This window comes from Harpia harpyja, chromosome 3, assembly GCF_026419915.1.
Source record: "Harpia harpyja isolate bHarHar1 chromosome 3, bHarHar1 primary haplotype, whole genome shotgun sequence".
Taxonomy (NCBI): domain Eukaryota; kingdom Metazoa; phylum Chordata; class Aves; order Accipitriformes; family Accipitridae; genus Harpia; species Harpia harpyja.
In genome coordinates this window covers 76577255-76603560 of record NC_068942.1, presented here as the reverse complement: position 1 = coordinate 76603560, position 26306 = coordinate 76577255, and the positions used below count along the sequence as shown (strand labels likewise).

Sequence of the window (26306 nt, the reverse complement as noted above, 5' to 3'; positions counted from 1 at the left end):
AGAGATACTCCTTCCCTTGACCTAGAAGCCTGGCAGGACTCTTTTTCAATGCAGTGTATTATGTAGTGGTTTTCACTATTATGCATATATTTAGCAACTGCCGCTCACCAATCTGCAAAGGGAATAGGATGGCGAAAGATGGAATTCAAGGAAGGAAAGAAACACAGGAGATGTTTTGTTTCTGCTTTTATATTGCCAACATTGCACTGGAATATACACAAGAATATCTCTCCATTGTTACGTGGGACTCTGTAGCTTTTAATACCTTCAGCTTCTCTCCATTAATATACTTCCTGGTGACATTTCTGAACAAAAAAACCCCCACTTCAAACTGCTGTCAAGACCAATCAAAAAGTACCTCTAATTGCAAGCAAAGGTAAAAAGGTGCATCACAGTGCAATGAGGAATACAGGGGCCTATCGGAGAACATATACCAAAATGGTCGTCATCCTCCAGCTAGAGAATAGATACTGGGAAAGACTTTGCCCAGAAGCTGGATTTTGAGCATCTTTTAGGCAGGTTATTTTTGCCGGGTTCCTACTTTGCATGCAGTACCTACACTGGCTCATAAATAACTTTCACCGATAAATCTGGCATCTTGAGTGCTTGGTACCTGCTAGTGTTTAGATTCTCTATTTTAAAGACCTGCTGGGGGAAAGTACCTATAAATGTCAATGTGTCATTACGTACTCTGAGTGTTCTTTGTTTCCTTGCCATTATCCCCCGGCAGATTATCCAGCTTGCAGATAAAACACTTCTGCATAGGGCACTGTGCAAGCAATATAGATGGAGAGGGTCTAGTGCAGAGTCTCAAAAATGCCGCTCTAGTCTTCCTGAGTCTGCTCAAGTATCTTCACACCATCCAGGTCAGAGCTGACTGGATATTATAATGCAACTCATGTGAAGTAGGCTAATTGTGAGCAGACCTGGCCACACTCTGTAGTGCAGGGACTGTGCTTGCACAGCTCCTACTTCATCCTGCTGGAGGTTCCTAGATGTGTCCACAATGCAAGTAATGCTTCAAGCTGGGATTTGCATAACAGCAAAGAGGATCTGGTTACTCACCCATCAGTTTTAAAATATTACAGACAGACCATGAAGACAGAATTTGGTTCTAATGGAGGATACGAGGGCAAATGTCTTGCTTCAGTCATTGTGTCTCTGGGCCTCTATAAGGACAAAAGATGACGACAAGGTCGTTTTGATTCCAGAAGGTGAAATAAACCCTGAATCTCAGCACCATGGTAAGCAACAGGAGGAAATGCACATCTGAAAGGCATGGTAAAGCTACATTAGGAGGAAAAAAGAAAAGGGTATGAAGGTGATTGGAAATCTTAAGCTTGTAACTGATGCAGGTTTATGAAACAGGACAGTCCATCTGAGTAAAGATACAAGAGGAAATAAAGCCAAGGGAAGAGATAATTTAGTTAATACATGGTAAGTGTGACATCTCACAGCATGTCTTACTTCCTTTACATGTTCAGCTATTTGATGTTATTTTTTTAAGTTAATTGCAATGTTTTTGTTTCAGCCCCAATCTGGTCAAAGGCGGTTCATTGTGATGTATTGGGTTTCTGTGGCAAGGTTTTGGTAGCAGGGGGGCTACGGGGGTGGCTTCTGTGAGAAGCTGCTAGAAGCTTCCCCTATGTCTGACAGAGCCAAGGCCAGCCGGCTCTAAGACGGACCCGCTGCTGGCCAAGGCCGAGCCCATCAGCGATAGTGGTAGGGCCTCTGTGATAACATATGTAAGAAGCGAAAAAAAAAATTGCTGCGCAACAGAAACTGCAGCTGAAGAGAGGAGTGAGAACATGTAAGAGAAACAACCCTGCAGACCCCCGGGTCAGTGCAGAAGGAGGGGGAGGAGGTGATCCAGGTGCCGGAGCAGAGATTCCCCTGCAGCCCGTGGGGAAGACCATGGTGAGGCAGGCTGTCCCCCTGCAGCCCAGGGAGGTCCGCGGTGGAGCAGATCTCCACCTGCAGCCTGTGGAGGACCCCACGCCGGAGCAGGGGGATGCCCGAAGGAGGCTGTGACCCCATGGGAAGCCCATGCTGGAGCAGGCTCCCAGCAGGACCTGTGGCTCCGTGGAGAGAGGAGCCCACGCTGGAGCAGGTTTTCTGGCAGGACTTGTGACCCCTTGGGGGACCCACACTGGAGCAGCGTGTTCCTGAAGGACTGCAGCCCGTGGAAGGGACCCACGCTGGAGCAGGGGGAGAGTGTGAGGAGTCCTGCCCCTGAGGAGGAAGGAGCGGCAGAGACAACGTGTGATGAACTGACCGTAACGCCCATTCCCCATCCCCCTGTGCCGCTGGCAGGGAGGAGGTAGAGAAAATTGGGAGTGGAGTTGTGCCCGGGAAGAAGGGAGGGGTGGGGAGAAGGTGTTCTAAGATTTGGTTTTGTTTCTTATTACCCTTCTCTGGTCAACTGGTGATAAATTAAGTTAATTTTCCCCAAGTCGAGTCTGGTTTTGCCCGTGATAGTAATTAGTGAGTGATCTCTCCCTGTCCTTATCTCGACTCATGAGCCTTTTGTTATAGTTTCTCTCCCCTGTCCAGCTGGGGGGGGGGAGTGACAGAGCAGCTTTGGTGGGCACCTGGCATCCAGCCAGGGTCAACCCACCACATGTGAATATTGAGTATTTGGTATTAGACAATTATTCACTGGATTAAACTGAACATACAGTGAATGTTTAATCATAAGTCATCATCCTTCACCATCAGTCCTGACCTGCTGGCGCCCCTCTGCAATTGCAGCATGAATTCCTATGCAAGAGAATTTGAAATACAGTTTCTGGACACAGAGGAACTGGTACAGAGGACACATGCACGGCCTGAGATCAAACACAGGAGTCAGCCCTCAACCAAACCAACCCAGAGAGGGGCTGAAGTACAGCCATGTGAAATGTCGGCATTTATGGTGTCTCTTCACTGTATTCAGCACCACCTGTATCACAGCAGACGAACATTTCTGTGAAAGCATCCATGAACAGAATAAACCAAGTGTTTGCCAGGTGCCTATGAGGCACTCACTCTCCATTCTTGTAATGTTCAACCACAGACTGAAGAATAGAAGCCTCCAGGTGAGCCTACATCACACACCTCCTGTGTTCAATGGCTTGTACTGACATTGTTTCTTCAGGGACATTTTTTGTTTATATTACAGTGAAAGCCTAACTCATTTATGAGGTATTCAGTGTCTTTTAAAGGCTTTTAGAAGGAAGATGTGTGACTTAAGTTAATTCTGTCCTTGGCTCTGTAGTAATCCCAGAAATGAGAACCATTTCCTTAGTTATCTATCAGCCATTGCAAGCACTATTTTTGAGTGGACGCTGAAGTGACTGAGAAGTCTGTAACACCTGGGTATCCCTTGGTAGATGCAGCATTCAGACCCCAAAGGATTGACAACCAACCTTTCAACAAAAAAAATCCAAATTTATTTTTCTTCATCAAAGTGATTATTGATTGGCTTAAGACAAAGCCGGTAACTAACCATATGGGGATGTCTGTTATACGATTGGATTAGTGTTTGCATCTAACTGCACTCCATCTCTATCTTTAGGATCAATAGAAGATGATAAAGAATGATTAGCCTTGCAGCTTCATTGTATGTTGTAATTCTTCAGCCATACAGCAAAAAAATCTAGAAACTAATCAGGAGATTTAGAAAAATGACTATTATCTCTAAAACATGCCATTCCATTGTTTCCTAAACAGAGGGAATATTTAGCAGTAATCAGCAACACAGGAATATGAAATGTAGATTCTTATTTAGTTCAACTTGCTTTTCCAGGAGATGCCTCTGCTGCCTAGAATATGCAAAATCTTAAACACTTTGGCTGTAACTTTGCCTGTAAAAATTGTCAGAGAATTAGATCAAAGTAATTTCTTTCTTAAAGGATGGAGATGCATGGATTTCACTCAAAAACACAAATTCATTAAGACATTATGAAGTTTTCTCTACATTCCTTCAAAAATATACTACCTTCCCTTTATTCTACTTCTAGAATATAGCACAAGGCTTTTTTTTTCTGCTTTGACATGAATGTGGAAAAATAGATTTTAGTACAAAAGAACCCCCTACCTTCTAATATTAGAGACCGCTTGGGTTACTAATCTAGGAGCAGATGCTGATTGTCCTATTAATCAAAGCAAATCATTAGGCATTAATTACACTTAGTAACAGAATAATTGCTTGGTTTACCTAAACTGTGGTAGGAATGTTTTTTCCTTCTGAGTAGGATAAGCTTATTTAAATTATGTCACGTGCACACTCACAAAACATAATAAAAGTAGATCAAAATCTGGTTTGTTTTGCACATGTATGAGGTGAGCTGATCTTGGAAACAATGTCAACGGGTTGGTGTACGCAGTCTATGAAAAGATCAGCCTCAGAGATGTTCTGGCAGAAGGGAAGATTGTTGTGGTATAGGAGGAAAAAGTCAATAAATCTTGTATCTTAATTGGTGGAAGTGCTGGCAACAGTGTTTTTTTCTGCTTCTCCTGGCTGATGTTTGAATGCTGGGCGATCAGCCCTTCCACTGCACTATAGAAAGGTGAGTCAGTCAAATACACCCTCTGTGTTAGTGGAATACCCTCTCTGATCAAATAAAGCAGTAAATAAAGACACAGAGGTACAATCTAACAGCACATTATCATACTTAATGTATTCTATATATAAGAGTTTCTTTAATTTTGTTAGGGAGAGAGGGGACCCTTTCTGTCAGTCTGGCACTAGAAAGAAAGGCTGACGTGACCAGGATCATGCCCGCAGTACACACAGCAGTTCCAAATGCACCGGAGAGGTTAGGGCTCCAGCGTGAATACACACCTTTGGTGAAACATCCAACTGAACAGTGTTGGCTTTTTCTGCCAATAGCTTTAGAAAGACTATGTCTTTCCCTGGGAAAGAAAGATTATGTTCCTGGTGAATAAAAAAAAAACCCAAATTTTCTCAACCAAAGCTTAGAATCGCTTTCACCAGGTTTCCACTTGAAGTTCTTGGAGCTAAAAGCTCAGCACAGCTTTGCTGGGTTTTTTCCCAATAAATGTCCTATGAATGTTCGTGACGTTTCAGGTATGGAAAAATGTATCTTTTCAGTCCTGTAACAAGACAGTTACACAACCTAGGCGTAGCAACGCAATACTGGCAGTAAGAAGCATTTGTTTTCATAAATAAGTTAAAAATGTCCTACACTGACAGAGATCTGCATTTCCCCAGCCCAGAATAGCTGTTCCTCTGCTACCTCTGCAGCACATACTCAGCCATGGTCAGAGGACACTATTCCTCTCCTGGAGAGCAAATGAGAGCAGCACCCAGAGGAGACAGCTCAGAGCAAGCTTCATGCTGGCCTAACGGTACATATCCTTCTGACAAATCTCAGTTCCGGTAAGAAATCTGAATATTTCTCACAATGCTTTGCAGGAAAAGCTGATCAGTAAAATATGAATAGAGTCAACATCAGCTGGAATATTTTGTTTTCCATCAACACTGAAAGGTTTACCAGATCTGGCCAGAGTCACAGAACATAGTTTTCAGATTGTCATTTCAGCTTTTATATTCCGTACACTGTAAAGAAATCTAGTTTTTAAGTACTTGAAATAAAAATGTTTCAACTGACCCCACACATTCATAAATTATTTTCCTCGGAAAACCACTTCTCTCCTGCAACACAGAAAAAAGTTAGTATTTCACAATGTCAAAACCTGTCATAAAACCTTCCGCCTCCTGCACAGCTTTAACCACAGGCTTAGGTGGCAGCACCACAGTCAGTGCCCTCGGTGCTCCCCTCCAGTGTTACAACCCCAGACTTTTTCACCTTCGAGTCAGTTTGGACAATCCTTGTAGGCAGCACTGCAGCACAGCAGATATTAGTCATGGGTAGAGATGATGTTTTCAGATGAGACCTTGAAAAGAAAAGTGCAGAGGCATTTACAAAGTCCCTCCCTGATGCTAGACACAGGAATCAGTTTTGCAAATTACATGTTCAGCCTTTATGAAGGAGTGGGAGAAGCTGCCAATGTATGAAAAGAGGGAACAGGAAAAGAAAGAGGCAAAGTCAATGAGACAGGCTGGACACATTGGTGGAGAAGCGGGGTGGTGGTGTATAGGTCTGTTTTCGCTGGCAATCCTGGGATAAGTCATGCTTATGTATTACTAAGATAATAATTTAGCTTTATCGGAATCATGACTGCATGTTCAGAGACTAAAACCTTTGTGTAAGAGGCACTCAGCTCACTCCCAGGAAGAGATTAATCATGCCCAGTTCAATTTGCAGTCTAACCAACCAAAAGATGCATCATCACAACTGAAGCTAAGTCAAATGAAGAGTTAGCTGTTTTCCCACTTGTTCAGTCCAATGAAAGACATTATCTCTTCTTAAAGACCTTGTAGCACATAAAAATAACAATGATGATGACAAAGCCATTATTAACATGTTAATTTTTACCCATTGAGAACAGAGATACAGGAAGACTAGTGACTTGCCCAGGGACAGACCCAGCTCTCCAGAGGCTAAATAAAACCAAGAGATTTGGAGCTTGGCCATTGACCTTAATAAAGTAAGACTGGCCCCAGAAATGGTGACATGGCATTTACAGTTGTTCTAATTAGAAATTTATTTAATGGCACTAATATGCAAGGATGTTAGTGGCTTTACATTCATTCAGCAGTTAATTTACACTCCACACTACTACCTTACCTTCCTATATCCACATGTGCTTTGGGAATTGAGAGGTTGACAACTGAAGCGCGTGTGGAACAGGGACTGTGCTGCTATTCGGTGGTGTGCATGCGCCTCTGCTTGCACATATTCACCTTGTGGAGATAATGTTCTTGCTGATCATGAACATGTGAACAGCCAGACCTGCCAGCCATAGGAGTGTGTGAGTGGTACTTATACCATGCTCTAAGTACTGGCAAGAGGAACAAAGCTGAAAAGCAACATGCACTTTGTCCTTGCTCTACTTTCCAAGGCTCTGAGAAAGTCTCAGGAATGTAACCACACTCAGTTAACTCTTGACTTCTTACTAAACAAACTCATCATATGAAACAAATTTATCATCTTGGATAACTCTGCCAACAAACTCATTTGTTGAAATCAGCTGGTACCTCCAGCTGTCACAAGGAGACGGAGAAGAAAGTGAGCTCTGAGTTCAGGGGATCGGCTCCATCCACCACAAAAATCCCACCCCAGTGACGCAGGCATCCTCCATCCGTGATGCTCTACGTGTCCTTGCATCCCTGACAGTGTATCCAAGAAGCTGGCCAGACATGAGCCCTGTTCTAACAGCGTGCAAGCAGCTCAGATGCAGAAATCAATTTTAGCAGAGCCTGTCGGGCTGGAGCAGTGCCTAGATGAAGTACAGTCTACTTCACAAATGAAGAATGACGGCTTTGGCCTGTTCAGGTCAACACTGCAGAACAATGAGGCACGTTGTAAGCAAACACCAAATGAAAAGATACTTTATGCCGTGATCAAACCAGGCCAGTGTGGCAGCACCGAGTGCCAGGGCTGGCACTTTGTACAACAGGGGAGTTATGTAAGTGGAAGCACACAGAGGCTTAGGCATTTCCACATCAGGATTTCCAAATTTCTTTGCTACTATCCATCTCAGCAATGGTTTTACTAGCTATGTCTTTGCTTCAGCATCTCCTCAGATCACTGCCCATCTAAGTTGATGTAATCGGCCATTGAGGTCCTAACAATAAGCTACAAAAGTGGCAAGAAAGCAGAGGTCCCTGCCTAGCAGTAGTTGGCCACGTCCTCAGAGCAGTGCCCAGCACTCTCTGGAGCCAAGGCACAGCAGGGAGGAGACACTGAGGAGATAAAGCATTTGGGTCAAAGAAAAGTGACTCAGCTGGAATTAACAGGACCCATTTGGGGATCTATTTTCCCACCCAGTGTTCCTTCTTCACGCTTCATGATTCTGTTCTTTTTCTGATATCTTGCTTCTTGCTTATTTTCTGTTTTCCCACTTGTCGTCCCCTGCTTCAACCTCTGTTTAAATGGCCTCCCTTTCATCGTGTTTCTGTGTCTGTCGTTCTGCTCCAGATATTACAACACATGCAGTAACTGACTTTGCATTTGGCCAAGTGATACTCTCAGCATCTTGAGAGTCGACCGGCAGTGAGACTGGAGGCAGCATAACTAAGTTGAGTGAACCACATCTACTTCCCCAAAATTTATTTTCTCTCACAGGGGATGGAAAAAATGAAATTGGTGGCCTGAAATAGCGGCCCAAGCCCGCCTGTCTGCAGGTCCACTCTGCCTTCCGTCTCACTGTTGCGGGAGAGCAGGTGAGAGCAGCATATGACCCTGCATTTTTCACAGTATACTGTGCACATCTGTGACGCTCTGTGTATAATATAATACAAACAGAATTGCCAGGGATTAAGGTTTTGTTTCTGCTCCTACTAATAAATGCCAAAATCCCCACTGACTTTGCCGAAATAGAATTGGGCCTTAAATGACCCACCATTGACGTTTGTAAGAATCTTCCCAAACACAAGACACCTTTGATGCAATACGCAGTGCCATATGGATGGCCTTCTTTTCGCCTCCCACAACAGCTGCCAGAAGCTGTAATGCTGACTGTAGTAATGACAATAAAACAGAGATGGTATTTATTACAGGAAAAATAAGGTCAGCTTCACAGGCCACTTACCTGGCATATGGCTGTTGACTGCAGTATCTTTTACGCTGACTGACACTGGCCTGCACATGGAGTACTGCTGCACCGCTGTGATATAGTGAAACATGCTAAATGCTGGGCAATGTACACCTGTGCTGCAGATCTACCTTACTCTGCCTGAATCCAGCTCTGAAAGCACTAGAGCATGCAGACACTGATTAATCTTACCTCTAGTCTTACTGCAACCTAGGTGTAAGAAGGAATAAATGTGTTATATCTCTGGCAGTAATTGTCAGTCTGTCTTTTTCTCCATAACTTTTTCCTTCTTGCTATTTGCCTCTCTTTCCCTCATCAGATTTGCTCTTTCATCATCTTTCTAGACTGACATGCACTTGAAAGGACATTCAACACTTTGAAATCTGCTGTTTTTCAGATTTTATAAATTTCTCCCAGCTTAAGTTCTTGATGACAACTCTGCTCACAGCGTGGCTTGTCAGTAACATTGATCTAGCGGAAATGGCCCAGTTTGAATTTGGTGCACGATGCCTTCCCGAGACATCCTAACAAAACCTGGCCAACAAGAGAATTCTGTTTTATTTCCAACTATCACATTTTCCAAATTCCTAGTATTTATTTTAAGGCTTTTTCCTCTCTGTAAATGCTATGAAACTAGTGGGAATTGTTTATTCTTTATTATTTTAGTTGATATTTTCTTTTTAATGAGTCCTACAGGCTTGATGGAGAAGGCTGACTGGTACTGAGAGGTGCCAAGCAACCTTAACTCCCATTGGCTTCACTGGAAACCAAACATGCTCAGCACTTGTGGGAAGCACTCGGTATTTATGTATTATGTATTTTATTTATGTATTATGCCAAAACACTGGTATTATGATCCAGCCCATCATTGTCTGCCCAGTCTTCTTAAATTGTAAAACGTTTAAGGCTTGGACTCTCTCTCATTGTGCATAACACAATGCAATCCTAAATGAAGCTCTACCCTGTGGGCACTCCTGTAATATAAATGATAATTGCTATATAAGTCTCCCAGCTATAACTACAAAGTAATTCAGACACAGGCTTGCTTTCACTGATGAAGGGAGAATAGGAAGGACTGCTCCCAAATCAATCTTTCGAGTTGTAACAGCAGCGATGTTTTCCTAACTAGGAATATTTACACAAAGTTTATCCTGTTCTTACATAAAGTGAACAAGAAAGTCAACCTATTTTTTATTTAGAAGCAGCTGATTGTGTAAAACTCAGTTTTATTAGTTTATTATTACACAGTTCCTGAAATCTCAGCCATATTTATCAAAATGATTTAGCAGTGATTATTGTTTTCTTTTGCCAGTACCATAGTCACACTGGTTATACTTTACAACTCCACATATTTACATTGGAATTACAGCATAATGCAGCTATATGTCTTGATACTTAATTATCATTTAGTCATATGAGTGAAAAGTTAATTATGATGTCAATATTTAAACTTTGCTGTTCTCACTGTTGTTGTTTCTAATATCCTGGTACATTATTTAAACTGTATTAATATCACAATCCTCAATGACAGAACTTTCTAATTATAAGGACTAGTGCTTCAGCAAGGGAAATGTAACGTATAGTTAAATGTTACCTGTGTAGATCATTAGGTTATAAAGCTAAAATAGCATTAAAGTCACTGTACTGTAATACATGACAAAACCAGCTAATAGAAGCACACATTTACTCTAATAACAACTTCCACTCAGGAACTTGCAGAGATCTAATTATTTCCAAAACACTACAAGTTTTCAAGAGACATGGTCAGCATAGTATTTTTATCTTCCCTGCTTTATTACAGGAAAAAACCCTATTCTCTGAAGTTGTTCTGCACAACTTAACAAGCACCAAGAATTTTACTAAGTCTGAATATAAGTACATGACAAATAATCCCATGGAATTAACTTTATAAAAGCGGAGAGATGCATTTGCTGCTCCTAACTTCATATTGTAATTTACAAAGACAATATATAAGCACTGACCATCAACTGTCAGTCCTGATATGATGATAATAACAGATAACTTAACTATTTCTGAAGCTCTGGAAGAAATCACTAACCCAGCAGCACTCCCTTGTCAAAAACATCACCATAACTGACAATGTAAGCTACAAAAGACAGAAAACAGAAATTCAAATCATTATTTTACTTAATGCCAATACTTGCAAATGATAAAAGCACTCTGCCCAGCCTTTGACAATATCTACTTTATTCCAGTAGTGTCAGCTCAGATAAAACTCAACAAAGGAAACTGAAATACATACAGTATCCACTGGAGCATCTTTCTTTTTTTTCTTTTTGTGATGTAAAATGTTCTGTGTTAAAATATTGACACTGCAATATGTGAGCTAGCTGCGATAAACATGCAAAGCAGCATATGCTGCTGCCAGCCTTATGCTGCTGTGAATGTGTAAGTTACGTACTGAAAAAGACATGCCTCAGCCCTTTGCTTTTGCTGTGTATCACAGAGATGCCCAAGGTAACACTAAAGCAATTTTGGCAACACAGGAATTCTTCTGGTTTAGATCATCTGTGCCTTCCTCTTTCTCCAAAATCAGCACAGGGACATGAGCAGATGGTATGTGTGGATCTGCCGTACCCCAGCAAACCCCAGTTATCGTATGACACACGCAGTGCATAGACTTTGAGCCAAACCCACGTACAAAGGGAGTTGATCTGTATCTCATCATTCTGATGCAATATCTCTGATTCTTCAGAAAAGAAACATTTATGGTCCCTCGATGCTAGCACAAAAAACTCTTCTACCATTAATATTTTGAATTCTTTTATGTGGATGTGTAGCTGTTGGAAATATTGACAGCCATGGAGATTTATGTCCTTTACATATATGGTATATACCCATATGCGGTCCAGCGGTTCAGGTAGTAGCAACAGTTCCAGATGATCTGAGCTAATATTCTTGCCTGTGATCCTGCTTGTAGACCTGTGGGAAGTCTACAACAATTCAATGTCCCTCAACAATCTGAACCTAAACTCAGTTCCTCATTATGTTACTGGGGATTGTCAGATGCTCAATGACTGCGATAATGTGGCAATATAATCACCCAAAGCATATCTGTAGTTTCAATGCCACATAAGACAAGTAATCCAAGTGTCCTATTGATAAGCACCAAGAATACCTCAGGACTATTTAAAAGAGCAATCTGGACAATTAATCTCTTCTGTCCATCAAATCATTGGCTTTTTAAAAAATTCTTCAAAAAATTGTCACTACAATTGGTCATTTTGATACAACTCTGTCTACAGGTGATAATAACACTACATTTTTACCATGCGCGGCACCACGCCCTCAGCAGATTGTAATTTTTAGCCACTACTATACTATATTAATTTGTAATTGGCAAACAAGAATTATAAGCTTATACAGCGACAACATCAACCCCCCCAAACCCCACAGTGTAGAGCCTCTCTCATCGCTGTCAGGTCAATGAAGTTAGCCTAAAGCAGAAAATTCTATCCAACAGTTATTGCACTGGTTTTGCAATCAGAATGCTTCTCCTGTGCTAGCAAATACCCTGTCTATTTTTTTTGAAACCTGGTAAAAGCACAATTCAAGGTAAAGTGGAAGTTTACATGAAATCATGACCTACTTCAAAGAACCAGCTGCTTCTAAGTGCTGTGGACGGATGGCCAATGTGGGTTTAAAAGCACCTCTGAAGTTCAGTGTCGGTTTCCACATAATCTGTGATTTACATCTTTATCAGAATTCTACTGCCCTCTGGCCTCTGATGATGAGTCACAAGTATTAGTTCAAGATGGGGAAAAAAAATAAAAAAAAAAAATCTAGGAAGGCATGTTCTGCCATCACTCTTCTTACAACAAAACAACAGCAGTGGCAAGCAATGGGTCTGCAATGAGCACAGGTGGTCAGGGCCTTAGTTTAACATCTCGCCTCTAAGATCACATTGGTAATAACTGGCATATTTCTGAGACCCTCTTCCAGATGTGAGGGAGAAAAAGAAATAAGCAGCTGCATATTATCCTTCAATATATGTAGCAGTGAGAAACATGACTGGTCAAGTATTTGGGGCAAGATTCCCATGGCAAAAAATCACCTTGAAGTATGTATTGTATCTGGTGACATTTGTCAACCCACGTGGCATGTTTGAAATTGTGGTGCACACCAGTCCTGCTTGGGTAATGGCTAGAGTGCTTCAAAGGCATGGCACCTCCCTGAAATGTAATGGAAACATTGCTTACAAAGGACTTTGTGGATAATTGTTAAGAAACATTTTTAACTACTTCTGATACCCACCACTTCTGGACATGAGCCCTTTGCAGCTGTGGCAGTAAGCAACATCACTGATCACAGCATCATGCATTTTCTGGAAATAGTAAAACTAGCCAAACACATGCCTCAAGAAAAAGGAAAGGGCAGCAAGAGACCACGCTTAGCTCAAGGCAGTCCTGCTCCAGCAGAAGGGAGCAGATAAGAACTGCAAGCTCCAAACTGAGTTTCAGTATGGACTGTCAACTACCAAGCTTCCCACCAGTCATAACAGCTGGTTCCCCACTAGCGAGAACTTTTGTTACTTAGCCCTGTACTTCTTTCCCTGTTTTTCCCCAACCCAAGCCTCACAGGATTATGGAGTAAGTCCTGTGCTGTGTGAAATAATTTTGTGGCTGCATTGTGGATTGTGGTACAATACAGAAAAATAAGTTCATGTTATTAAAACATTTGACATGATTTCTCCTGGGGAATAACAACAGTCCAAGTGTTTGCCTTTTGTATATGTTTAAACATTCTATTAACATGGAAATGTCCCTGTTTTAATATTTTCTTTTATACACTTTTGGCAGCATCTTTTCATGTGAATGAAACCAAATACAAGCAACGTATTATTGCTGAATTCAAGTGATTACTGAAAAGAAGAAAATCTGGGATGTAGCAAGGTGGGGGGGAAATTTACCTTTCCAAAGGTAACATGTTGCAAGTGCTAAAAAGAGCATCATCTTCACATCAAATCAAGCAAGGTACAGGATTCAAGAAACAACGTGCCAAGAGGCAATTTCTCAGCAAGATGTTAGCATCAGAACACAAAGTGATGTGTCTGGAAGCAGAACTGCTGAGCTGCAAACAACCTGGATGTGAGTCAGAGAATATTAGGACAGTGCCTGTCCACCAGGAATATAGACTTGATTGCATGTGACTTGTGTCAACTCTGGAGACATCAAGAGCAGAACATAAAACCAAGGCAACAGAGATATTTCTAAATGAGCCATTCAGCCTCCAAGGCAACAAATCTGGCAATAACTCAAGTTCCAAGAAAAAAAGTCAACATTCCAGGTTTGTGTTCCATGGTTATATCCTTCATTCATTTTTTTTCAGGAAAAAGGTCACAGAAACATCATGTTTTAAATCATTAAAAGACAGAATGATCTCCTTTTAAACTAGCCCATAACTTTGAAACCAGAATCCAATTGCCTGTTCAGGCTCATTAGTGTCTTTGGATCCTAATGACCCACTCAGTCGCAGTAAATGAAAAACTAATCCTTGTTTTATGCCATTGGCCAAAAAGGATTAGCCAACTCTTGCTACCCATGCAATCAGCCTTGCACTGGGGAGATTACTACCATCTAATACTGTAAGTCTACACATTCCAATCTGTTACAATAAGTAGCACTTAAAGCTTATTTCCTTGAAATGCTTAAGCGTATTAATGCTATAGTGTAAGATTGTTTTCTTACGGTGCAATGATTCTTCTACCCCTGCCACCAAAGTTTGCATTTACCCACATATATACAGTGATGCCCCTTTACTTCCAACATTAAGTTTTAATTATGTTCATAGTCTTGAAATGAAAAATGAAATAGAAATTTTTTCTTTGTGTAGGGCCCAAACCGGGCAAACATGTACAGAATTTCAATGGGGTTCAGTGCAGTAATTTTCTTGAATTGTGGGGAAAGACTGCAACTCAGACTGTAAACAGTTGCAACTGAAACCAGGGTTTTAATTAATTGTTTGATGTTTAAAGATCCAGGTGACATTTTTTGCACCCTACTATTAACCTTAACAGGTAGCTAGAAAGAGAGCCACTACTTACATTCAATATTCTCTAATCAACACTGTGGGTTGTAACTCAGTTTTGTACCACTTGTATCACTGCAATTTTCCAACACAGAATTCTGGTTGCTCTTGCTATATTACACGGAAAATGAGTAACCAATTATATGAGATGAGTCTACAGCGTGATGCTATATACATTATATATATACATTTTTTTCCCCTCAAAGTATTCACACAATGTTATCATTAAAAATTTAAGATGGTAAAGAAACAATTTTAACAATATTATATGCCTCATTCATACTTGAACACTGAACAGTTTTTCTGATACCAAATTAAGGAACTCTTGTGGTTTTATCACCTTAAGCATTATATAAAACAGCACAATGAAATTTGTCCTGAAGAACGTTATGCTGTGCATATATGCTTTATATTGGTAAACTTAGACTGAAGTTACAGAAAATTAATAAATTGCTTTTAACTGGAAACCTGATTTTTGAGTGGGAATAGTTTGATGAATGTCTAATTTTCTGTCAATGGTGGTGTGTGAAGCCATAAAACAGCATTATATTAAAATAAATGCTATATCCCACAACTGCTGGAAGTCATTCCATTAGTCTATACCTCCTAGTTCCTAAGTTAATTTTTCAGCCTCAAACCTGTCCAGCTGTTGCTTATTTGTTAGCCAAATATCCCAGACTGTTTATAAGCATATTTTACATTTATGCATCAGTAAAATTAACAGTAAAATAGTAGATGGGGCTCCAGTCAGTGTTATATCACCTTACTAATTATAGTTAAATTTTTTTACTGGAAGACCACTTTGCACAACAAGGCAAATGTGGAGAAATGCTCTTTGTGTTATTTCTGATCAGAAAAATGACATCTCCAAATAGGTATTATTTCTCTCAGAGAAAGAAAAGTGAGGCATCAGTAGGTAAGAGTGTAAATTTCATTCTTCACTCTTCAAAAATTTTACTCAACAAAAAAATGATTTATTCAAACATTGTGATATTTCCTACCATTTTGGTGACATAAAGTATTGTCGTGGTTTAACCCCAGCCAGCAACTAAGCTGTACCGTACCAGCTACTAGGAAGACAGTTAACTCTATCCCAGCTGAAACCAGAAGTATTTAACCAGCAGTCTCCTAATGCTGGGTGGTACAGCAGCTTTTACAAGGAAATTTCAAGTTAAATAGTTTTCTGCCAAAAACAACATTAAAAACTTAAATGGAACAGTAAAGACATCAGGGCCCTAAATAAACATTTGCCTTCTGGTTAGGATACTCGTAAAAGATTCAAAGTCAGTCTGCTTATTCCAATTCTGCAGATTCAAATAAGTCTGCTTATTTAAGAGAGGTTTTTCATTGTTATTACCTTAGGGCTCAGTTGTGAACCTGAACTCTATTTTACTAGGTGCAACACAAGGATAGAACAAAAAGGCAACCCCCACCTCCAAGGATTCACAGTAGAAGTACACAGTATAACCATATTACCACTTTGCAGACAGCTGCACTGCTTTTAAGAGATTACAGCTCCCAGCTGCCATTGCTACCCCGCTGCTGGAGGTTACTGGTCTCTAGTTAAGTTGTAGTCATGTGTGTAATACCTGTTCCTCATCTACTGGAGTAGAGCCAGACAAGTTAGCTTTCCACACTTCCAGTAATACAAATTAAACTTACTGACTCCACACTGAGGACTGAGGAACAAGTGCACAGTCCATTTACTGTATCTGCACGACAGGGACAATAACTGCAAATAACAAGTGGTAATGAACAAATAGCACTTTGCTCTCAAGCAGCCCCTGCTACATTGACAAGAGGATCTCTGTCTACACTTTCAGACCAGAGATGGATGTAGTCGGGTGTGTATGTAGAGGACAAAACAAATTTACATTGGTCAGTGTGATACATGCTAGTCTCAGCAATCCAGCAACATGAGTGCTATTGATTTTATGGGCATAATAACAAGGAATCATTTTTAGGCAGAATTTGACAGATACTAATGAAAAAAATCTCAGTGCATGTTTATAAGCAGTTCACGCTCTCAGATCTCAGAAAAGTATGCCAAATACCGAGTGGTTGCCTTTTCTGAAGTAGCTTTCTCTTTTACGTTATTAATCAGCCTATCCAATTTGTGTAGTGTAAACATCCAGCAGGACCTAGAACTACGGTTTCTCCCACTTCAGCCAGCAGCCTTGACTACCATACTGTAATGTCAGAGACATGGATGACAGAATTCATCAGAAGACAGGAAAGCAAGCTTCAGTTATGGAATAACTGAGCAAACAAAACTGTACTTTCTGGCTTTCTAAATGATCTCAGAACACCTGCCAGTAGTGTACACTAAAACACTACCCCAGATAATGTAGACAGGCTGTCAAACTTGCCTCTAGCTTATGTTTTTCTGATTGCGAGGTATGCAGTAGATTAGAAAAGCTGTTTAAAATAGATTAACATGGAAACCCACATTTGGAGAGCATAAAGTCCACCAAATCCATGTGTCTCACTTATTAGCTGGATCTTAGCAGCACTTCGCTAAAAATTCCTGAATCCCTCTCCAGTAAAGAAAAATCCAACTTTCACAAATCTCTAGGCACGAGTACTTAAGGAGAAGCTAGGCTGCACAAAAATAATCCCAAGGCATTTATGAGTTTGGCAGAACAGAAGTAGTGGCATAGATAACTGAGCTTTTGGTCATTTAGGGCTTTGCAGGTCAGCAGAGGAAAGGGGACTCTACTCCCCTTTGGACTTCGTTGACATTTTATTGGCAGACTGTGCAGACTATACTGGCAGGATGCTTCTTGTCAACTTGTTCCACTCAGTCCCTGTGCCCCTCTGACTAGTTGGTGCATTTGCAATGTCTTCTGTGAAGTTTGCTGAATGATGTGGTCTGCCCTTTATTTGCTTTGATTCCATTTCAGCATTTTGATTGCCTGCTATCAGGCAGGTTTTTTACTTCATAGTAAATGAGCGAGAAACCCAGTTTCCCTTACAAATTCATAAGGGGGTTCAAAAATTAGTAACCTATGTTTCACATGTAACAGAAAAAAATAACTCAAAAGTGATCTGGTATCTCCTTCAAAGGCCATAAATGTGAAACTGCTGGTTCTAGAGAAAATTGTTTCACAGGGCACAGTGCTGTGGTGGCTCAGAAGAGTCAGCATTCCTTGCTGACTAACCCTGATATTGTCTTCACAGCAGCCATTCCATAACAAAAGCCGTTTGTGGAGAGCTGGTGGATATACTTGTACTGACCACAGTTAGACTTTGGGAACTGTCTGCTTTTGTATCTTTTCTTGAAAGATACTAGATAAAGAAGAAGGAACTTGCTTTCAGTGTTTCAAGTTACAAAGACAGAAGTTGAAATGGTAAGTATTATAATTGCAACATTATTTCACTTCAGATATTAAGAAATACCTACAAAACTTTACAAAAAATTAACAGAAATGTTTATTTCAAAAGTTTTATAAATATTCTGTGTATAACAGCTAATTTAAGAACATTGTCTTTAACTCAAATTCAGCTTTTACTGCTACAATAAACAGGTACTTCTACTAACACAAGTTATTTAGTTTATATCAGAAGCTCAAAGTACTCATCTAGAAGTTTAGATGCTCTCTCACAGATATTGAATTAACTTGACACATTACTGTAAAATGATATTTCTGCTGCTTGTAAGTACCAATTTAGCGAGAGTGTATCATAATATTTTATGAAAACAACATATCTAGAAAATGAATAAGAAAAATAAAAGCTGTATCTCAAAGCATGTGTGCCTGATGAACATACACATGCTCTTGCAGCAATTGCAATAATGTATTCTTACATGAAATGAAAGGAGAAGATTAAATGCTTTGTACTTTAACTTCAGAAACTGAAAACATTTGTCAAGGCTAAGTAGGAAAAGAATTTAAAAGGAAGTCAAAGGTATTCAAAAGAATGTAAATGGCTTTGTATTTTGTAAGGAAGAATGAAAACCTTTCACAGAAGGAGAGCGTGATGATCTCTGATCCTGTCCAAATGCAAATGGAAAATTAAAGTCATCTTTTCCATCTTCAAATGCATGAGAAGTCGATTCCGAGGGGAAGGGAAAGGCAAATGCATCCTCGCTTTCTGATTTCCCAAACAAGCTTCCTATGTGGAATACATATTATATTAATTATTAGATTAAATCTTACTGAAAGAGTACTGCACTCAGCATAATATGCTTCTTTAATAATACTGTACTCCCAACATCCCGCTGAATGTCAGCGTACAGTTGTGTGTTTATTTCTGCACTAGAAATGGTACTTCCAGGATCGCATTATTAGAATCTACATAGAATGAAGTGTGAAGTACTTGAATGATTTAGAACAACAAAACACTTCTGCATGATATACTGGGTGAAATGTTTTGAATACTAAGCAACGGAGGAGATCTTTGTAAACTGATATATTTTTGCAGATTCTTTCTTCTCTAGAGAACAATGTAATCAATCACTGAGATACCTGGAGAAACAAAGCTACAGAGAGAAAAACACCTGAAATTTCTATTTAGTAACACAAAATTCACACACTTTTCTCTACAACAGTTATATATGCATACAACCTTATATTCATCTATTATTATTCAAAAAAGTAGCTTTGCACTCGCAGCACCTCAAAAAAAAAAAAGAGTAGTTCCCTTCAGAGAAGCATGTGATCAAGAGTAAGCTTTCATCTTATTGATATCACGAAAAATTGGCCTTTCATTTCAGTAAAGCCAGGATTTCACATCAGAATGTGTAAATGTGTGTGGCTCACTTACTATGAGTGGCAGATACTGTTTAAGTCTGATTCTCCTCTCTCTCACTTGTGCTATTTTTACATTGTGTACCTCCAATGGTTTAAACTGATGGAAGTCAGTTTACTATCAAGATTTCTTTAATGAAATGGAAACTTTATTTTCATTTTAGTTGAGGGAGGAAAAAACCCAATGGATGTACTCTTTCCAACACTAAGCTGGTAGCATTAAGTTAAAAAGTAGTATTTACCAAGTACTATAGCTTTTTGCATTAAAAGAACTGTTCTTTTTATCAGTGAAAAAGCTTTGACACTTGAATTTTTCTTCTCCTTTGCAGCTCCTCTCAGTTTGCTTCAAACCCACCTAACACTATCCCTATTTCTTTCTTTCTCATACTTCTTTTTCATGACATCTCATACATTTGAAGCCAAACATGCAGGGAAAGATTTAAGCTAGTCAAAACACAAATGAACACAATAAACCACTGAACTATAATATCACAACTGAACATCCTTTTAGACAACCAAAGCTGCCTTGTTGAGCAGGATCACGAGCTTGTCAATCACACAAATACAAGTAGAAGACAGCTGGTACACACAAGTATATCTGAGTTTCAGACTTACCAATATCTTTGTGTGGGGACAGAGGGTTCAAGTTTCCCACAGAGTAACTTTCCTCTGTCTGAAATGTAAACAGCCATTTTATTTAACAAATGAGAAAGACAAAAGATAAGCTCTAATGCTGATGTGTAAGTTAATTTGCTTTTGGTGAGTAAGACACTGGCTGTCCCAGTGAATGTTAGCAGCCTTCACAAAATCTGCTTTTAAATGTATATATCAGTCCCTAAAGTTGCAAGGTGAACTCTTTGATGAGATAAGCAAATACCATGAAACCTACGTCTGCAAACACACTCCCTCCATTCTTCTGGAAAAAACATCAGATTGAGAACAGACCAAAATCTGATCTGGTCTACTGCTGTTTTTTAAATGGAAAAGATTAAAAATTATTTAATTCTGTGACATTTTAGAAAACCTCTAAGCAACAGCATAATTACTGCCTACTGAGTAGGACCTGATATTGCCAAGAAAGAGTAGCAGAATAACCACTTGTCACTCCTGAGAAGAGTTCTTAGGCTAGATTTATAATAGATACTTAAGTCCTTCAAAGCTCCCATCTAACTTCAGAGAATCACACATGACTGCTACAGGCTGGTAAATTCTTGGTTTCTGCCACTGAGTAGGCACAAAATTACATGGGTTCTGATAGTACTAGGTGGTGACTTAATACCTACCTCATTCCTAAACAATTCACAAACTACTCACTGGTGTATTCTCTCCTACACACAGCTGATGCTAGGAGATACCAACAACACATATCTTGCCAAGCACAAAATAAAACAGTGTTTTCCCTCTTCCCTCCTTTAGCTTTTATCTAGTAACCTCAAGACAGAGCACACCCACTAAAATAGGAGATACCTGGGTTCAGATCCCTTATTTGCATAATGGGGTTTGAATCTACATTGCCAGCATTGATACCTAATCACTGCACTATGCACTGACACACATCTATCCTGAATATCCAATTATCTACCTATTAGCCCAGGAGAGTAAAAATTACTCTAGACCACGGTAGTTAGGGAACCTGCAAAGGAAAAGGAACACCTGGATTTCACTCCGGGTTCCAATTAGTTGCCTATCTGTCTCTGCCATTTAAGTATAGCTAATCCATATTTGCTCTTCAATATTCCTGATAGTCCTTTCTTCCTTTTCTCAGTGTTCTGCATTTTGTGAAAAATGGGGGGGGGGGGGGGGGAATGTAAGTACCTGATTCCCCACTTCAGCAAGACAAAACCACACAGGATAGGCATGTGAGTTGTGAATTCTGTTAGGCTACCTAAAGTTTTGTGTTGCAACGCTGAACCAGAAGCCTTCTTGTGAATCTAGTCACCTGTATATTTGCGCAAGATCCAATTTTGCCCATATTGGAAAGATTCATACTTGATCAGAAGTCATCACAGGGGGATCACCAGGAAAGGAGATAAGCATTTTCAAAGGATATCAAATGTAAAATTAAGCAAGCTAGTAAAACAATTATTTGCTACAAAGATAACCAGTCTGAAAAACCTCATTCACTGTCAATGCTGTTTTCTTAGCATATTTTGCTTTGTTGAAGTTTAATATTCTCAAGTACTCATTTTTACCTCATCAGATGAATTTTCTGCCCCAAACACAGAAGAATCAAATAAATTAAAGCCAGGTGATTTCTGGGAGAAGGTCATGAGAGAAAAAAAAGCAGGAGATTTTGATGTTCCTTCTTCACAACCTAAATTGTGAATGCTGTAAAGACAGAAAGGAAGAAACTACATTAATAGTTTTAAAAAGTAGCATAGATGGCTTTTTTGTTCTTTTTTTTCTTTTTCTGTTTTGTCACTTTTTTAGATTTCCAAAGCTTCTATCAATAATTGCTTCTTGCAACACAGAACGGGTCACACAACTCTTTAAAGGAAAGTGAGGTGGTGTTCTTACCAATTGCTTACTCTTTTACCAGAAAAACTGTTTAAAGATAGAAATTGGTGTAACAAATATTACTGCAGGAAAAGATAATTAGCAAAGGAGCTACAAAGAACCTGTGTCTCATATTTCTAAGCAGAGTTTCCCTCTTTCAAAACAGCTTCAAGTGGAAATGATACTGTAAGAAGAAAATCTAATAAATTACCTAGCATAACTCAGCAAAAAAATTGAATATTTTCAGAAGAGCTTTCTAGAGAACTCTTACTATAGTATCTTTCAAAAACAGCAGAAATGCTCTTACAATAAACATCAATACAACTTTGCTCAAAATCAAAATAAAAGCTGATATCATACAAGTCAAATGAAGGTGTTTTAGGGAACTGGGTTTTCTTCCCCTTTGAGTTAGGTGTTCCTACAAACTCGGGTGTTTCAGGTGCTCTTAAAAAATCTTCCGCACTTTCTTCTGCTGTGTCAGAATTATCTTCATTTGACTTAAAATATGTGTGTATGTCCTATTAAAAAGAAATATACAATAATGTTTGTGGCATATAAAATTTCCCAAAATATCATTAGTCCATTTAGCTATAAATATATTCATTATATGTTTTATGCTTAGTTATTTATATTCTCATGAAAAATAAAAGGATTTTAATTAAATGCTCAGTGACATATTTACCATACTTAAAACTGTAACCTTAATTTATCTAATTTAAAATGGACTCCTTGTCAATGAAACTATGTATGACAATTTTCATCCAAAAAATAAAGAAACTTGTGAACTGAAAACACTGATTTTGAATAAAAGAACTATTTCACTCTAAAGTAGTTCTTAGCGTAATGTTTAAAGTCACACTGGAATCCTCTTGATACTCCCTAGTGAAATAAAGGAACATCACCATCAGAATATATTTCAGTTGACTGAGATAATTCTTCTTCCTCAGAAAATGCTAAATGAGAATGTAGCTCTTGGATTTGGTGGAGCAATTTCCACCAGACTCAATATTGTTTTAAAGACATTCTTCTCCACCAGCTGCCTGCAGGCATCAGCCTGTAGCGAGCCAACCAGAAGATAAGAAGTATCTCAAACTTGATTTTGTGTACTGGTTTTGGCTGAGAGTTCATAGCTTATATGGTGCTACATTTTGGATTTGTGATGAAAACAGCGTTGATAACACAGGGATGTTTTGGTTATTGCTGAACAGTGCTCACACAATGTCAAGGCCTTTTCTGCTTCTCATGCTACCCTGCCAGCGAGTACGTTGGAGGTGCACAAGAAATTGGGAGGGGACACAGCAGGGACAGCTGACCTCAACTGACCAAAGGGGTATTCCACACCATATGATGTCACGCTCAGCAATAAAAGGTGCGGGGAAGAAGGAGGAAGGGGGGGATGTTTGGAGTTATGGCATCTACCTTCCCAAGTAACCCTTACGTGGGATGAAGCCCTACATTCCTGGAAATGGCTAAACAACTGCCTGTAGATGGGATGTAGTGAATGAATTCCTTATTTTGTTTTGCTAGTGTGCACAGCTTTTGCTATACCTATTAAACTGTCTTTATCTCAACCCACAAGTTTTTGCACTTTTACCCTTCTGATTCTCTTCCCCATCCCACTGTGGGGGGAGTGAGCAAGTGGCTGTGTGGTGCTCAGCTGCTGGCCAGTGTTAAATCACATCTTGATATCACCTGTATATGCAAGCTGTACACACAACTGGCTTGAATATTGTGGCACGGTGAGCTTGATCTCACATTCAGGCACAGCTAGTAAAAGCAGTACCAACGGAGCCATACAAATGCTGTAGCCAGCACAGAGCCTATTTACTATAGTTCTGTGGGAGAAACGAGTTTCAAATGCAAACATTTTTTTTAAAACATTTCATCAGCTCACGCTGAAGAAAATTATATGCACCAATTTATACAAAAACTATGATGTACATAGGATAGTCATCCTAAATAGCCTACTGTTAAGGTAGCATAAAAACCCACAGAACACTAACATGATCAAGAGCAATGATCACTATATTAGTAATCAGAAGCCATTGATTGGCTTCTCACCTGTTGGGTGCCTTATAATGAGTCACTTTGCCAATTTCTGGGACTTACCTCTTGCCAATAGATTAAAATATGTCAAGATACTTTGACTATTCTAAATAAAATAATTACTTATTACATATGAAATGCTTTGCTTACTTGAGGTATATACAAAGAATCCTTTGGCTCATCTTCTGCTTTATCACCACATTTGGCCTCTTGGTTTGCTATACAAAAAAGACAGCACTCCTTTTATTATAACAGCATTTTAAATGGATAAATAAAAATTACATTGTGGGAAAGAATCCTTGAGAAAGGTTCACTAACTTGGCATTGCTATTGGTAAGGAAGTGTTCTGACTGTAGTCTTCATAATAACCCACTTTGTGGCTATGTCCATGATAGTTACCTCTCGTTCTGCTGCTTACTCCCTACCGTTAAAGCAATGCTTAGGCTGCTTCATATGGTTTGGTATGTTCTTCAAACCTAGGTATTGTTCCCTGAGAGTGCTACGTTTGTCTAATCCAGCTATTGCCCTCTGAGAGTGCTAATACCAGTCAATAGAAACCAGGTGGAAACAATATAAAAAGCACTTCCATATGACACTAATGAAGTGTATCTTAAGGAACTGGGCAAAAGCCAGGATGAGAAATGAGAAGAATGTTATCAGACTTTCTGCTCTAAGCTTCAGACTGTGCAACATTTCAGGCACTGTGGGTTAAGATCCTGTGTTTCAGGACACATGATTAGGATCCTATTTATAAAAAAATAGACTATGATTTTTTACATGCATCTAAATTGGCAGTATAATTAGAAAAAAAATATTTAAACTGAAACTCAGTGCCTTGTACTTTCAAAAACTATAGGTGTATTTGTAACTACCCTGTTTTGTTTCTGTAAGCATTCTGTATGTATTTCTCAAGTTAATTTTCATCTTTAATAATCTTAATCTGATGCTTCAAGATTCCTAATTTACTGAGTTTATTATATCCCTTTTCTCTGCATTTTCTAATGCTTTCTGGGCAGATTTTCAGACTGGATTTCTTTTTACCCAAGTAATTTGAGACTAGAGCATGGATTTACAAGAGATGCTGGAAGATTCCTTTCATTAGCAATGGTCAATGCAGAATGAATCCCACATTACAGAGCAGTTAAGTCAATTAAATTAGGACACCGTCTGTCTGCTATGCTCAAAGTTTGAACTAAATAATCAAGGTGGAAAAGGAATACAAATGGTGGCCCACTTAATACCAGAATGAAAATTTAGCCCCTAGAATTTTCCCTATTATAATAATGTGATCCAGCATACAGTAACAGCACAACCTATCAAAAAAAATGACAGCGGTACTGTACCTATTACTGCATTTTCACTCTCAAACTGTTGATTGGAAGTCGTCTGCTTTGGAGGAATTACCAGTCTAAAAGACAAAAATTACTGTTTGTCAAAATATGGATTATTTCCATAAACCTCAATCTCAAGAATGAAAACTACTTCATATTAAAGAAAACTTACCTGAACTGCATTTGGTTTTGTAAGCTTGCCATTGATGGAACTTGGGCAATTTGTGGGTTATTAGTCCCTGCAGTGTCAATAACCATCTAAAACATAGCAAAAAATTCAAATGAGGCAGCATATGAAATTGTCATTTCAACAATATCACTCTGATTTCTCCTTAGACTGTGGTAATCCCTTCTTTTAACCACTCTTTAGGGGTCAGGCGACATAAAAACTTTTTTGCCTATCTTTGCTTTACCTACATTTTAACAGCATGATACCCAAAACCACTTCTATCATTTTTTATAAAGTCTCATTCACAGCACTGACAACTAGGTGTGAATAATTAACTTTTCTGTCGCACAAATAACATAACATAATTTACAAACTTTATCCAGGTTTTCTACTACTGCAGCCAGATTGCTCCTGCCTGACAACACAGAAAGGGTTGGAGCCAGGCCTGTCTCCACCACCAAAGCCAAAGTGAGTATGCACATCAGTAAATGTCTCCTCTGTGGATTGAAAAACTGCAGAGAACATGGAAGTACTCCTGCCTCACAGATTTTCATCAGATCAGAAGCCCTAACTCTTATATGTAGCATGTATTTATGCCTTAAGGGCAGAATGGCACTAGGAATCTATGCCTCAGCATCAGATAACACTCTATTTCACAGGGAGCTGCTAGTTCTAGTTTGGTTTTAATTTGCAAAAAGTATCAAATTTAATTCAATTCGGGGTGGGGGACAAAAGGGCTAGTTATGCAGTTCTGTCTGCCACTCAACTCCTGTAGTTTATAGCACACCTTTTCTGAAGCAT

General features: G+C 39.4%; 1 protein-coding gene across 1 annotated transcript in view; it reads right to left on the bottom strand.

Annotated features, from left to right (window-relative positions):
• Positions 1-18320: 18320 nt before the first annotated feature.
• Positions 18321-26306, bottom strand: part of C3H14orf39 (chromosome 3 C14orf39 homolog) — a 29224-nt gene continuing 21238 nt past the window's right edge. Inside the window, exons 10-16 of the mRNA XM_052783728.1 lie at positions 25509-25594; positions 25349-25413; positions 24156-24223; positions 22320-22477; positions 21656-21791; positions 20079-20136; positions 18321-18828 (exon numbers count right to left, since the gene is read on the bottom strand). Of these exons, the coding sequence (XP_052639688.1) occupies positions 18626-18828; positions 20079-20136; positions 21656-21791; positions 22320-22477; positions 24156-24223; positions 25349-25413; positions 25509-25594 (774 nt within the window). The 3' untranslated portion in view covers positions 18321-18625. The remainder of the gene's footprint in view (positions 18829-20078; positions 20137-21655; positions 21792-22319; positions 22478-24155; positions 24224-25348; positions 25414-25508; positions 25595-26306) is intronic.